This window comes from Mytilus californianus, unplaced genomic scaffold (genome assembly GCF_021869535.1).
Source record: "Mytilus californianus isolate M0D057914Y unplaced genomic scaffold, xbMytCali1.0.p SCAF_3, whole genome shotgun sequence".
NCBI classification, from domain to species: Eukaryota; Metazoa; Mollusca; class Bivalvia; order Mytilida; family Mytilidae; genus Mytilus; species Mytilus californianus.
In genome coordinates, this window is record NW_026262679.1 from 105,547,415 (window position 1) to 105,562,234 (window position 14,820).

At 31.0% G+C, this 14,820-nt stretch overlaps 1 protein-coding gene across 8 annotated transcripts in view; it reads right to left on the minus strand.

Annotated features, from left to right (window-relative positions):
* The window catches only part of LOC127735670 (immunoglobulin superfamily DCC subclass member 3-like), an 82,555-nt gene that overhangs the window by 19,207 nt on the left and 48,528 nt on the right, over positions 1-14,820 (minus strand). For 7 of the 8 annotated variants that reach the window (XM_052245919.1, XM_052245912.1, XM_052245914.1 and 4 more), the window contains 2 exons: positions 13,600-13,804; positions 660-784 (listed from right to left, as the gene is read on the minus strand). In XM_052245919.1, the coding sequence (XP_052101879.1) occupies positions 660-784; positions 13,600-13,675 (201 nt within the window). In that variant the 5' untranslated portion in view covers positions 13,676-13,804. Of the gene's footprint in view, positions 1-659; positions 785-13,599; positions 13,805-14,058; positions 14,180-14,820 lie in introns of those variants that run through there. The other variant, XM_052245913.1, reaches the window with a different exon arrangement.

The following is a 14,820-nucleotide window of genomic DNA, read 5'->3' on the forward strand; positions in this document are numbered from 1 at the left end:
TAACACAGCTGTAACGTACTGGTGTCGGTTTTACTACAGCCAACGGAAACTATTAATTAGCTTAATATTTACGAACGTAGTAAGTCATTTATCTAAATACCAGACGTAATGAGAATGATTAAAATGTACCGCAGACCATCAAGGAAAATAAACTATTAACTTGTATTAACCTAAGACCCATTACTTTTCGACACAACATAACTGACGCGATCATAGTCATGTAATAATTAAAATATGTGCATACATGCAACTATGAATATAAGTAGTACAATAGACCATGCAAACAATGTTGTCAATAATTTATTTCTTTGTACGTTGATGAATACATGATGGGTACAATTACTCATAACATTATCCGTGCATTTAGCATATGCCAAATCATAACTGATGATAACTATTCCAATGTTCTCCTACACTGTATACATGTACATAGCTAATTGGATTGCTGTTTGGTCAAGATATGTAATAATTACATTAGAATGTGTACCGACTGTATGGGTAATCAATTACAGTGGTATGTAAGGTATACAACATTCTCCCACGATAATTGGACTAATTCAGCAAGATACATATTTAACATAGATATCATCATATCTACTAATGATGGCATACATGTGTAGTTTTTATGTTTAGCGCAATTATAAATTCAATATACAAACCTTTTTAGTTCCGAGATTGACAATTGAACACGGTAGCACAGCTGTTTTACCAACGTAAACAGTGATATTTGTCCGGGTTTCTTTAAATGAAGGTAATATATAACCATTCCATCCAGCAGCCGAAACTGAAATAAAAGATACAAAAAATCATAAAAATATGGAAACGCAGTATTATTGACAATATATTAATCATAGATACCAGGATTAAAGTTTTGTACGTCAGGCGCGCGTTTCGTCTACAAAAGACCCATCAGTGAAGCGCGAATAAAAAAAGTAAAAAAGGCAAATAAAGTCAGAAGATGAAGAGCATCGAAGACTAAAAATTGCGAAAGACAATAAGACAACTACCCACCAAGACGATGAAATCAAATTAGTCAATATTATAATGGAAGTAAACAAATGGCTGATAGCGCTTTAAGCAAAATGAACCCGATGAGGTTTTTTCTTGGAACAATGATCTAGATTGATATCTGAAAATACCCGTATGAAGTCACCATAATTACCATAAAGCCTTCAAATGTCACATATTATCATCTGCATGACTGCACACGAACGTTTACCTTTTCAATTTACTTGCAGGTCTGACAAAAGGGTAAATGCCATATTTTACCAAAGAATGATGCAGGTGTATATTTGTACATTTTGTTACTATATGAAGTCAGGAGTTTGTCAATGTTGTAAGCATGTTTCTTTGCAAACAATAGAAAGAAAGAATATAATCTATATGATGATGGTGTACTAATCCGAATCGGTTGACCAACCGGAAATGGATAACTGATAGTAACACATATTTACAATAATAAATACCCATTATGTCAAATATCAAAATACTGTAAAAGGATTGCCTATTTTATAGGGTATATTTTTTTTAATCTATACCCCAATTTTCCCCAGACCCCCCACCCCTTCTCCCCTTTTTACCTTCCATTTTCAGCGTATGTTTTAAGTGTAAAGGGAAATATCCGTATATATGATAGCTGCTTGTCCAAGTTAAAAACATTTACGTTATATTCTTTTTTCGCTACCAGCCGTTATTAGACATAAAATCATATATTCACAACTATGATCTATGTTTTGCTAACGTTATTTCCGACAACTACAAGCCACATGTTCTAGAAATCTTCGTTGTCTCTTTTAAAAAACATATCAACAGACATCAGCTAGGGACGCCAGTTTAATGGGGTATTGCATTAAAGCAGATAAGAAAGAATAGTGAAATTATACCTGTTTTCAATATAAACGCGGTATCATTAATTGTAATCAAATGGTTTCTTCCAATCTGTTTTGATACTTCATTTATTTTCTCGATAATTAAGAGAAGGATTTTCCATAAACTTATAGATTGATCTGCATATCTGAATAACAGTCATCTGAAACATCCATAAAGACGTTTTTATTACTCAAAAGAGCTATTTTTTGTTTTTAATATGAAATTATATAATCATTAACTCAGTTACAGGTCGTTGTAGATTAATGTTCGGAAAGAATAGCATACTTCCGTTGTATAGAAATAGGATGACAAACGGGGACATGACAGATGGGAATTATTCTTATGACTAATACAAAAATGGAAAAATGTTGTAGAACAATAATTATTAAATTTAATAATTACGTAATGATATATTTCATAATTGAAAACGGCTTTGCTGCAGACACTGGAAGTGACTGTTAGGCTAGGGGACTCGTTTCATAAAGACACTATTACACGCTAATACATGTTGCATGATAATCGGATCATAACAAATAATACGGCGTATCCAGTGCTATTACTTTATTGCATGCCAATTTTGAAAGATAAATGAAAGAAGATTTTTGGTTAAAGTTGATTAAAGAGTAATCCAACGACATACGGACAATAAAAAACAAATAACATTGAAATCAGCATAATGGTCTTCGACAATAGAAAAGTGTCAATCCATTATGCCAAAATCTATCTGGCAGAGAGTTTTAAAAAAGTTTTCAATAAATTCAAGATAGAAGTCACTGCCAGATGGCAAAAAACATTATATGTAAGATGAAATTAAACAAGAGACAGCCACTTATGTGGTTTCTGACTGGGGACACGCTCGTGAACTCTTTGTGGGGATTAACATTTTAGTTTTTGACCCTCCCATTTTTATTTCGATTTGATTGTTTCACTATAAAAGAGATACATTATGATACTAATTGTATTAACTTTTCATTTCTTTCGTAAATATAGAATCAGATGTATTTCATTCTTCCTCGTTATGATAAGAGACTGTCGTGTTGCATATCAAACCAAAACTTCGACCAATATTTTTTCTGACGCTTTGTGACTGCTTTTTCCTCAATTCGTTAACTGTTACACACGCAAATATCTTGCAATATAGCTATAATACCTTCTAAAAACTATAACGTTACAATCCTTTGACAATTGTCACAAAAACAATTATTCAGTTAAACTCACTTCTTTCAAGATACGGCGAATATTTGCTCAATTGCATGAAACAACCCAAAAACACGTCATATTCCGGAAAAATTTTAGGCTTTTCCGGAAAAAAATATATCTCAACACCATATTCATGCCCTACATTTACTAAACCCAACTAATTTTTATCCTTTGATCTCCGACCGATGTTGAACCAAAGTGTTCACTGAAAGGCGATTACTTTAGATTGTATATTGTTTTTTTTTTCTTCAAATAAAACTTTCCATAAAAAGATACGAAAACCAAAGACACTATTGCGTAATGATGAATTTAGTCATAGAAAAGGTTAGGAACATCAGGTTACCTTACCAATTGACATTCGCCGATAAAGTTATCATATTTGTCTATGCTACGGTGAATTTTTATGCTCTATCAATCTGTTTGATTTTTTAATAGCTAGAAGATATTTGAAGTAAAGCATAATTTTTTTTTTATATTTAGATGAAATGTCTTGATAGAGAATGAAAGCGATAAATGATATAAGCGTCGTATATTGAAGAAATGTAATCTTTAATGATGGTTCCAGATATCTGAAAGTGAAGCTTTTCGTATTTCCAAGATGTGAACTAAGTGCAAATAATGCACGATAATATATCTTTTCTGGGAGCAATTTATCAATTGGAGTACGCACGCATTTGTGTCATAATGGGTGTAGTATAAGAATATGCTTCATTTTGAAGCGATATCAGAAAATAATCAAATCTAAAATTAGTTTCTTTACCTTCTTGATCCCCTAAATTAAATTCTTCCAGCTGCATGCTTGTAACTTTAAGTTCTTAAAAACACGTGAATGAGTATATGAAGGTTAAAAATGCTTTTAAAGACCTTCAAGATAAGTTGTTCTTTTTTAATTCTGCGCCTTGACAGATTTTACCATTAATTGTTGTTTAAAGAAACTAAATTAAAGTTCCAGATAAAAGCCGCATAGACAAATCTATAGCTCATTATATCGATTTCAAAATACAAAATACGCCACAGAAAACCTAGCATGTGTTTAATGGCCCTTAACATATAGTCGTCCTGAATATGAATGAAGTAATTACCACTGGACTTTAACAATAAGTGAACACAATCGGAATCGCAAGATCAATAAACCAAGTGATAAAAAGTTCGTCCCCTATCATGCTATTCCACATTATCAGTCAGTATATATATGGTAAGAGTCAAAGCATTGAACAAGACTACATTTTCGTATACCTTGAATATGTCAGATGGATAATACGCCAGTTGTTAGATGAATCTGTCATGTGACTTCCATCACCACGTGACAAAAATGTAAGCATCGTCACTTCCAACACAATCATGTTGAGCGAACGGGTGAAAAAGTTTGATGCTATACTGCACAAAATATACAGGAAATTAAAATCTAATTTGATGGTCACCTTAATTCCCTTTAGTCGTACAGGAATTGAGATTACGTTCTTACGGAACATAGATTATTTCTAGACTACCCTGCAGAATGATGCATCTTGAAAATGCTTTTATACTTTAATAGTGCAGGGATACAGGCGCTCATTCTATCTGGATAATGACGTCATAAGAGCGTGCGTAATAGACTTTTTTCATATTACCGACTTTTGACTCTGAAGTTTATATTTTTTCGACAGTCAAGTCAAGTAAGAGCAACGTAAAGAAGTAAAATCAAACTTTTAATCGGTACAATTTTTGGAGAAAATTAATTGCTTCATATTTTCTTTACACGACAAAATTCTCGGAAAACAGTAAACTTTCCCCTCAAATTACACCGATTATATGTTTGATTTTACTTATTTTGGTTGCTCGTACTTGACCGAGTACCAGGATGTCTACCACAGAAAAGGTAACCTGTAGAAAAATTAAACAATCCGGAGTCAAAAGTCGGTAATATGAAAATAGTTTATTGACGATCTTTTCCGGTGAAAGACATGATTCGAGAAACAGCCTATAGCGAACATGACTTTATGTGTGATCTATTGCAAAGTTAAAATGGTCTAGAATCTTGAGAAAACAGCGACACTGAAAGATCAACCAATGTGTAGTGGTGACGAAGATAATGAACTTGTAAGACCAGTCGTTCTTCTGCAAATTGTATAGCATTAAACTTGCTGTAGTAATTGTTGGGGAAGATTCTATTCTATCAGTTGAATGCAAATCGTCATCAAGAGTATAAATAACTTAATAAGATCTAGAAATGGATAATTGTCAACAAAATAAATAAGAAAATACTCCTAAATAGTATTTATTTATGAGAAATCGTTACATCATTACATGGTTTAAAAAAAACAACACATTTCTAAATAGCCAAAAAAATAACAAATAGAAAATATTCAAATTGCAGATTTGATGTAGTTCTTAAAAAGCAACATAACGATATATTCCAATCGGTCTAATGATCATATTGACTTGTATAGTATTTATTTTATTCGTAATAATTTATAATCAATATTCAGCGGATACAGAATGGCAACTTTCAGATATTGTAATTTGTTACTGTCAAAACTAATTCTGCCATCTATTATGATTCATTTTCAAATGAGTATAATTTTGTTAATAAATCGAATTTAGATAAATCAGGTTCAAATTCTGGACCTCTTCTATCAATAATTTCATAGTCGATTGCATTGTTGATCAAAAATGTTTCCGATTGCTGCAACCAATTACCCAAAATATCAAAGTAACGAAACACTAAAACATACATTAATATTTGTCTTGTAGATGGAACAGCTGCATCGCAATCTCATTTATCATACGGAACAGTTCAAAATAGGGCTGTATATCAAATTAATAATATTAAATTGGCATATAAGGGTGTAAATAAAATGATAATTGACAGGTTTGATATTATTCTTCAGCTGTCATTTCGGTATGTGCTTCCATTGCAATCTTGGATTTCCATTAAGGATATGAAAACATACGTTATAGATATTGGAAGAAACGGATTGACGATGAAAAGTATTCATAAGAAACAGACATTTCCAAATACATTTCAATAATGTGTTTCTTAATTAGTTTTTGAAACATAGGCTTGAAATGCATTCGTCAAAATTAAACTGCTGTAGGAGACATTATATTGAAAAAATCTCATAACTTTTTCCTTTTCGGAGGATGTAAAATTTTAAAGTATAAGTCAAACAATGATTAGTATTTAAAATTAGAAAATGACTTAGCCACAAGGGTTTTTATCTTTTTGTTGAATAATAAAACAAAGACGTAATATGTGTTTCCTCGGAGGGGAATTGTCTTTTTGAATAAAGATAAGAACAGCCATATTTGTTTTCATCTGTGGTTAGATTCAGAAGTTGCTGATTTCATATTATAGAAAGAATTCCAAATTACACTTTAAGAGATAAGGTAAATGAGATGTGTCGCACTTATGCCTACATCAAAGGTTAGTAGAAGTAGCATCTAATCTGTACATTTAGTACTTTCGTGTCTTTTACAGTACTAATTAGCACTTCAAACGCCTGTCTTGTCAACTTCCGGCAATCTGATGAGATAAATGTCACTTATGTTATTATCTTAGTATGTCAATTTCGGGACAAATCATCTCAAATCCATTTTAGTTGTGTACCTTAGAAATAGGTTCGTTCTATCAAAGAAGTAATACCATAGATCTATAGCTCTATCGTACAGATTACGCGGACGTAATATCCTTTGATCATATTTGTCTAGGGAATGAAAAACAGAAAATTCAAAATCCACTAAATGCATCATCTACCAGGCTTCTTGGTCCCATCAAGTTAAAGAAAGGCTCTTACCATGCTTAATCTTCTTTTTGATGTGATACAAAGTTGTGGATTATTGTATAATAGTGTCCCCAACATATTTCTAAAAATTGAGTATTTGTAAGTAAACTACGGAAGATCAATTTTTGACATCAGTAAAAAGGTTTTACTGCATGGCTTTATACACTTGCCGTGAAGTATATTTTATTGATGGTTTTCTTCATTAAAGTTTTAAATATTGTTTTTGTTTTATAACACGATGAAATCATATTTACATATTGAAATACATGTAATGATGTTTTGCGTGAAAGACTCGTATATCGATCAAAGATTTGAAGGCTCCTATGCGTTGTTATCTAATCTTTTAAAACAACTATCCTTTTTAAGTACATGCTGTTTACTTTTGCATTTATAGAACTTTGACATCTCCGTCGGTTTCTAATTTCATCGCCCTAGATCTATCGATTGTTTCAAATTGACTTATTCTTCAATTACAGTCACAGTAGGAAGCCTCCAGAGAGCGCTTTACAGATGATGTTCGGGAAACCCCAATTCATTGCTAAATGTTTAGATTACAAAAATATTTAATAAATTAAAGTATGGTTTTATTGGTTCAGTGATAAAGACAAAATTGGATGATTGATTTAATACGTGTGGACACCCAGTCATCCCACCTGGTTTGGTTAGATGATAAGAGATGACAGACCGATAATCTGCAACATGAGCCCTCCACCTAGTCAAATATTGGAAGTTAATACATATCATTAATGCTTTATTTGCTTGTTAAAATGGATTAAGTCGTACTATATGTGCTTAATGACTTTTGAAATTACAGTAAAGTATTTTGTAAAAGGTTGAGCTTGTAGAAAATTATTTTCGAATTATGGTAGTTATTTTAAATGATATGGTATTAAGTTTTTATAGATGATTATGGTTTGTCATTCTTTGTCGTGTGACTAACCGTTCGGTCTGAATCATTTCAACTCCAGATATTAAGAACAAATGGTTTTATGTTAGATATTAATCAAAGACTCCAGATATTAAGAACAAATGGTTTTATGTTAGATATTAATCAAAGTCTTAGGTGCACTTTTTTTTCCTGAAATGAATATTATCAGTAGAATTGGCGTAGTAGCATACAAAAATTTTAAAAAACCAACAACAAAAAAACATTTGCCCCACCAACTAAAACAGACTTGATTAAAATCTCTTAACTTTTTTAAAATCAATTCTTACATACCATAAACAAAATGAAAAACACACATGCCTTATTATATGTAAATTGAACAAAAAATGTGCAATAAGTTTAATGTGATTTATTTAATATGTCGTTCAATCATTGAAATGTCAAATTTAGGCCAATAAATTATTTCTTTAATTAAAATTGAAAGTTGTTACGTACATTTCTTAGTAAGACAATGGCAACATGTTTCCTTTATATATGTACACAGAATTAGAGAGAGAATAAAGGTAATAAAAACGGTAAACACGTGTAGTAATATAAATATTTCAATGTGCTCCTGTGATTGACAACAAGTGAGAACTAAAATTTTTAATTCAGATGCATGTATAAGCCAGCGTGACTAATTGTCTTTCCATAGTTTTATATTTTCTTGAAAACATGTTTCATTTTGAATTATTTGCCTGACCAGTAAATCTGTTTGAAGTTTATAGAAATATACACCGAAAGGTATTATAATACATGTTACACAAAAACCTTTTATTTTTTTTTTATTTTGATTAACTAGAAGGCAAAAACGAAAGTAAGAGTACCCTTAATGGCCCGTCAATGAAACTTGGTCAAAGTCTTTGAGGGATTTTTTTATAGTGACAACCGTCAGAGAAAACTGATCAAATACTTGGATGGAACAGAATAGTAACTGACAGTAAGGGGAAAAAGACTATAATACATGTATATTTTGATATATAAGGTCAAACTATATATTGAATTGTGTCCTGCCTCCTCGCAAAAAAAAATAAAGTAAGTAAGTAGGTAAGTAAAATGATTTTTTTTCAATATTTTACATAAACTGTATAGGAATAGATTTTAACGGTATTCGCTAAAAATTAACGGACTTAAGACGGTGCTTAACCAAAAATGTCCACAAACATGTCTTAGTGAGAGCATGAAAATTTAGGGAAGGTAGGGATAGAGAAAGCAACTACTTTTTTTCTGGCCTAACCATTTTGTATAATGACAATTTTCACAGATGTAACCCTCTCCAATAAAGTGACTAGCAATAAACTTATATAAATCCGACAAAGATAGATGTCAAGCTATGGATGTAAATGGATTAAGAAGTCTCTAGGTAATAATGATAAATAGTACTTGTCATCAACTATTATAGTATCTATAAGTCAATTGATTTGTCTACCATCCACTCTATTAAATTAACACCTAGATAGATTTCCTGTACAATTTTCTTATTTTATATCTACGCTAGAGTTTTTTTACGTGCGGTCGGAATAATATTATTTTGCTAAATAACCCAAGTAGTATTGAATATTTTTTTTATAATTAAGCGAAGGAACGTCAACAAAACTCTTTCCTGGTAAAAGATATAATCATCTAAATTATACTTAAGTTGTGCGAGTCATAAATATACAATTTTATCGATGTCTGCTTTGCTTTTATCAACAACTTAAACATATAATTTCTTCAAAAAAATAGATAATAACTAAACACATTTGGGAATAATGATAAATCTATCTACAGATTTGTATATTCATATTCAAATTTCGCCAATCCGTTGGTACTAGATCGTATAAGTTCATGAACACCTCTCGTATGATAAAGGTATTACTTTAACAAAAAGATTACTTCAATCTTACAGATTATCTTTTAGTCGGTATAAGCATGGAAGTAATATGAGTTCTATATAATACCCCCATGATATAAGTAAGGCATATCAGAAAGAAAGCTAGATTTAGTTTTGATAAGTTAACAGTTTTTCTTAATAACTTTTATTTGAATTAATAAATATTGAATCGACAGATTGAAATTTATACAACATAATTTATGTTTAATTAAAAATAAACAGAATAATGCTTAAATTGTCCTTAAACTGATAAGCTAAACAAATGACCATTATTTATATGTACATTATAGTATTATAGTTCAAATATTTAATCCTATTTCTTTTTACATCGCGATGACCGTGAGGGCATTCCGATGTATTGCTATCGCCTAGATTTCCATTGCGTAACATTCGTTTTGAGTTTTTTTAACTGATCTATGAACATGATAAATACGCGGATATTAACGAGTGCAAAATAACATTCCTTATCGTTTGCTATAAATACATCTCTTCAATGAGTACTGATAAAAACATTTTTGTTTAGAACATAGATTAATAACATGAAAATGTTTTGTCGTTAGATATATATATATATATAAGTAAAAAACATTGATAATATCTATGCACACGTACCGAAGAATTGTGTTGAAGCATGCGGAAGAATATCTCAAGAACGTTTTGCGACAATCCCGGCAAGAACCGGTAACTCTGCATAGAAGATTGTTTTTTTGCGGGAAAATATGAATGCCTACTCATATCCAATCTTTTAGAAAAATCGAATTTTTACAGAAGAGTGTCCACCATGCACTTGCACTGCACTATTATTAGAATAGTAGAATAGAATGATATACAAATGGATGAAAATTATATATACAATTAACTGTTATATTAATATAATATATAAAAACAGACCAGTGTATACTGATTTGTATCACTACAATATAATAGTTATTACGGTGAGGTTGAATTTCCTGTCATTTATTCATCATCCACGCACGAAATTGTAATAGAACAAAAATATATCTCTGTACATTAGCCTCAGTTTCAGGTATAGAGCTGGATCTTTTTCTGTGACAAGTGCTTTTGACTATCCAAAAGAACTTGCGGTCATCCGATGTTCAGTACTTCAGTACTTTGATTAAGGACAAGCCATTACAATCAATTAAGCTTTGATCTACCATCATAGTTTTTACAGATATGGTTTAAGCGATTCAATTTCCATTACTTTTGATCTATATTTCATTTAGCATATTAGATCATGAAATACATGAAATAAAACATTAGTGTAATAATTGGTTTTTTTTTTTCTTTCTTTAGGTCATGGGGGCTCAGCCTGTCTTTTTATTCCTGGACTCCGATGTTAATAATAAAACACACTTCGCACATATGCCAGATTCGCATATATATTTCAGTGAAGGTGGAGATCTAGAGGGGAAAACAGCCCGTCACATATACAATGTATGTATTCGTGTCCCAAGTCGGGAATGTATTATATAGACACCGGTCGGTTGTTGATGGCCGTATGTTTACCTGGATATACCTGTTTCGTTAGGTTGCTGTTTCATTGTGGAAATCCCACATCACCTTTTGTCCACTGAGCACATTATTTAAAAAAAATCAACGAAAATCAGATTTCCCCTTAAATATCAACTATTAACTCTCTTTATGAAAAGAAATTTCAAGATATACTAAAAAAAGTATTTTAATCTGTTCGCTTTTTCTGATTGGTTGTCACATGATAGTGGTAAATATTGCATTCATTATCAAGACGGAAACTTATGTTCAATGAACTAATGTAGTGTGTTCGGGAAAAAAAACACTCAGATATAGTAGGTGAATTTTGACTGCCGCTGGAAAATGAGGGCATTTTGGTATGACCAGAATTTTTGCCTTGCAACAATCAACCTACTTCCCCCTCTTGGGATATTTTAATCCTTCATGTCAATGTTTTGCGAGTCAAAGATAAATATTACTACACACCAAAAACTGTCTTTTGGTCTATCATGGTATTATTCTAACTTTTATTTAGCAACTGTTTCTTCAGTATTTATCTAAAAGTTTTAAATAGTAGATTGTTTAAATCATACAAATATTCAAGTCGCAGTGAAAAGAAGTTCCAAACAGAAAATTTTATACTTGTAAAATATATAAGACATTTATTGTATTCGTGTATTTGATATCCACATATATGATACCTGAAAATAATTCAAGGATAACTATTTAAACACAATGAGTTCATAGAATTAAGTACAAATAAGTATCGATATCATTAAAATGTTCATTTCAGATAATATAAAATATATATATAAATAATCAGGAAAATATTCGTCCTAATCACGCATAAATATTGGCTACTGGACGTTAAGCAACCAACAATCAAGGAAATGTTTCTATAATAAGAGTCTCCATATTGTTGTTAAGAGGATGAAAATAATTTTGTCGTTAAAAGTAAATGTATCGAAAAAGATTTATCTTCTTGCGTCAGGCAAGGTCGGATGGAAACTTTGGTATTAGATAGAACCAAAGATACCGTTTTGATTATTGATGCTGAGAAAGAGAATTAGAAAAATATCGATAAGTACCGTGTTGTTGAAAATCATTCCAAATGGCTTTTTTAATGAATAATGATGCGGTCAATGAAGTTAATAAAAATGAATCAGATGAGATGTAGTTTAAACGCCAATAAAAAAAATTAAACCAAAAATAGGCCACTCTAGAGGTCGACAAACTGCCTTTAATGATAGACAGGGTACATACAATATATCAACTCTAAATGGCCCCTAGTCTAGACAAGCTGTGAATGGTAAATACAGAGGCTACACAGAGTCATAAATTCCTTTAATGGAGAAAAACGATGACAATCTATGACATGGTATTATATGGATATCAACTCATTTTTGTGAGTAACCAAGCATCCTCGGACTCATCTTGATCCTTGGAATATCCAAAAGATAAACAAAGAAAGATAATAACGCACAGTATAAATCCGAGTATGTCTGAACCAAGTAAAATAGCTATTGCACACCACAAAATCCCAAACTACATTAAAAGCATTACTATAATCTATCGTATCATATAAATGCTCGCCTCTTCTTAAAACAGCTTATATGTGGGACTTATCTGACGATTTTGAAAATGTACCTTTTTACACTCTAACAGGTTCTGATAGTTTAAAATACTTAACTTCAACTTTCAACTTTTATTAACTCTCTAGAAGTTTACATTGTAACAAGAGGCAGACAAATCATACAAATATATTTTACAATGGTGAACAAGATGGAAAGAAATATATACATAATGATGTCAGTTACTTGCTAGGTATAATAGTACATTATACCTAATTCTTTGTTCACAAGTATACACATTAATAACAGGTGAAAATTATTCAGAACTAAAATAATGGGATTTAACAACGGTCTTTTCGAAAATGTGATTGTGAGCGAAATTCAGCCAAACATATTTTGTGCAAAAAAATGACTCGTAAAATTTTAAATATTAATCAATGTTTTTCTTGTATACATCTGGGAACAGTATATCAATATATATGTTCCTGTTACATGTATGCCGTCACATTGCCCGAATGTATTTTTTCTCGGATAACATAGGACTTTCGGTTACGGGTCTCGAAAGACAAGACGGAGACAAAAAAACAGCGATGCATTACATTTGTACCATAACATTTTAGTGTCGTCAGAATTACAGATAATGGAATGAAAATAAATAAAAGATTAAAACATGTAAATTGTATATTTCCTATATGTTTTTTTTAATTTATTGTGTTTTATTCACACATTTAACTAAAATGCCATGAAGTTAATTATGCAAATATTTCGCCAAGCTATGGTATACCCAACTACTTTCAAGTAGATTTAAGTCTAAATAATCGCTTAAGACTTTTATGCTATGATTGACAAGAAAGAGATAATAATTACTCAACTGTTTAAGATTCAATTCATGATTTCGACAAATTATGTAATATTTATACTTACCAGAGAAAACAAATGTAAACAATATCGACAGGAGGTAGTTCTTTATCCAACTCTTATATTCAACACGTTTCTTCATTTTTTTAAATCACATTTTGTAAAATTTTTGATTCGTATTTTGTGTCATCTCACTTAACTAATTTCCATGCTTACTAATCCTACGGAATATTACAGAAACCGTTTAGCACCGAATCTCTTGGGGTTATATCTGAAAATAACAAAAGTTACAAGTTAATTCAAATTCAATGTATTTTTAACAGATTCGCCTTTCCCTGTTCTGTAATGAAATGAATATAAATTTGCCGATAAACCATATATAGCATAAATAGTTATCGCCTTCTACACATTTACAACACTGCACCTACGAAATAGTATTTTTTTAAATCAAGATAAATTCAGTTATATTTAAATTCGAAGATGAGAAAATGATGAATTTAGTATTGATTTCTGTCATTTTATTACCTTAATTTCAGAGACGGCAGTCCGGTCTCGTTACAGTTTAAACGTATAATGTTAATCGAAGGCAGAATTCTTTTAATTACCTCGCTGTAATTATAGATACAATGCTTCATAGGTGCAGATCGAAGCCTGCGGTATAATACGCCCCATCAACGCTATTCAATGCAAACACTGAAGATACACAACGCAATGGGCGGTCAGGTTGTGATCAAAGGTCTACACGTAACACAATGTAAACGATTCTTTCTCTGCTTACAAATTGGGGCCAGAGGTTACAGAAAGCTTCCGTTAGATAGAAAATTAAACAGAAAATTAAAGACCTTCTTTGTTATTTTGATACCTGTCGATAAAAGGTATTGGTTCATTTAAGTATAACTTAGAATTAATTTTTACAAGCGAGTTTACACAATGTACCTTGTTCAATATTGCGTAAGTCTACAACTAAACAAATTGAAAGTTTTCTACGAAAAAAAATATTTAACAGTAGGATCGATTTTAAAATGGGTTTTGTGAGTATTTTTCATTGATATTTGATAAAATATCTAAATTCTTTCAGAGAATTTTGTCTACTCAAACATTTGTAATTAGTAATGATTTTGATATTTAATTAAATTTAAACTTTGTAGAGATTAAAAACAATGTAACATATGCTTAAGTCTTATGTCTCATTCTTAACTCGATTTCCTCGTCCTATTTCCATATTGCAAAGAATTTCTTTACATTAGAAATTAATTACACCATTTGGTGAAAATACAGAATGATATG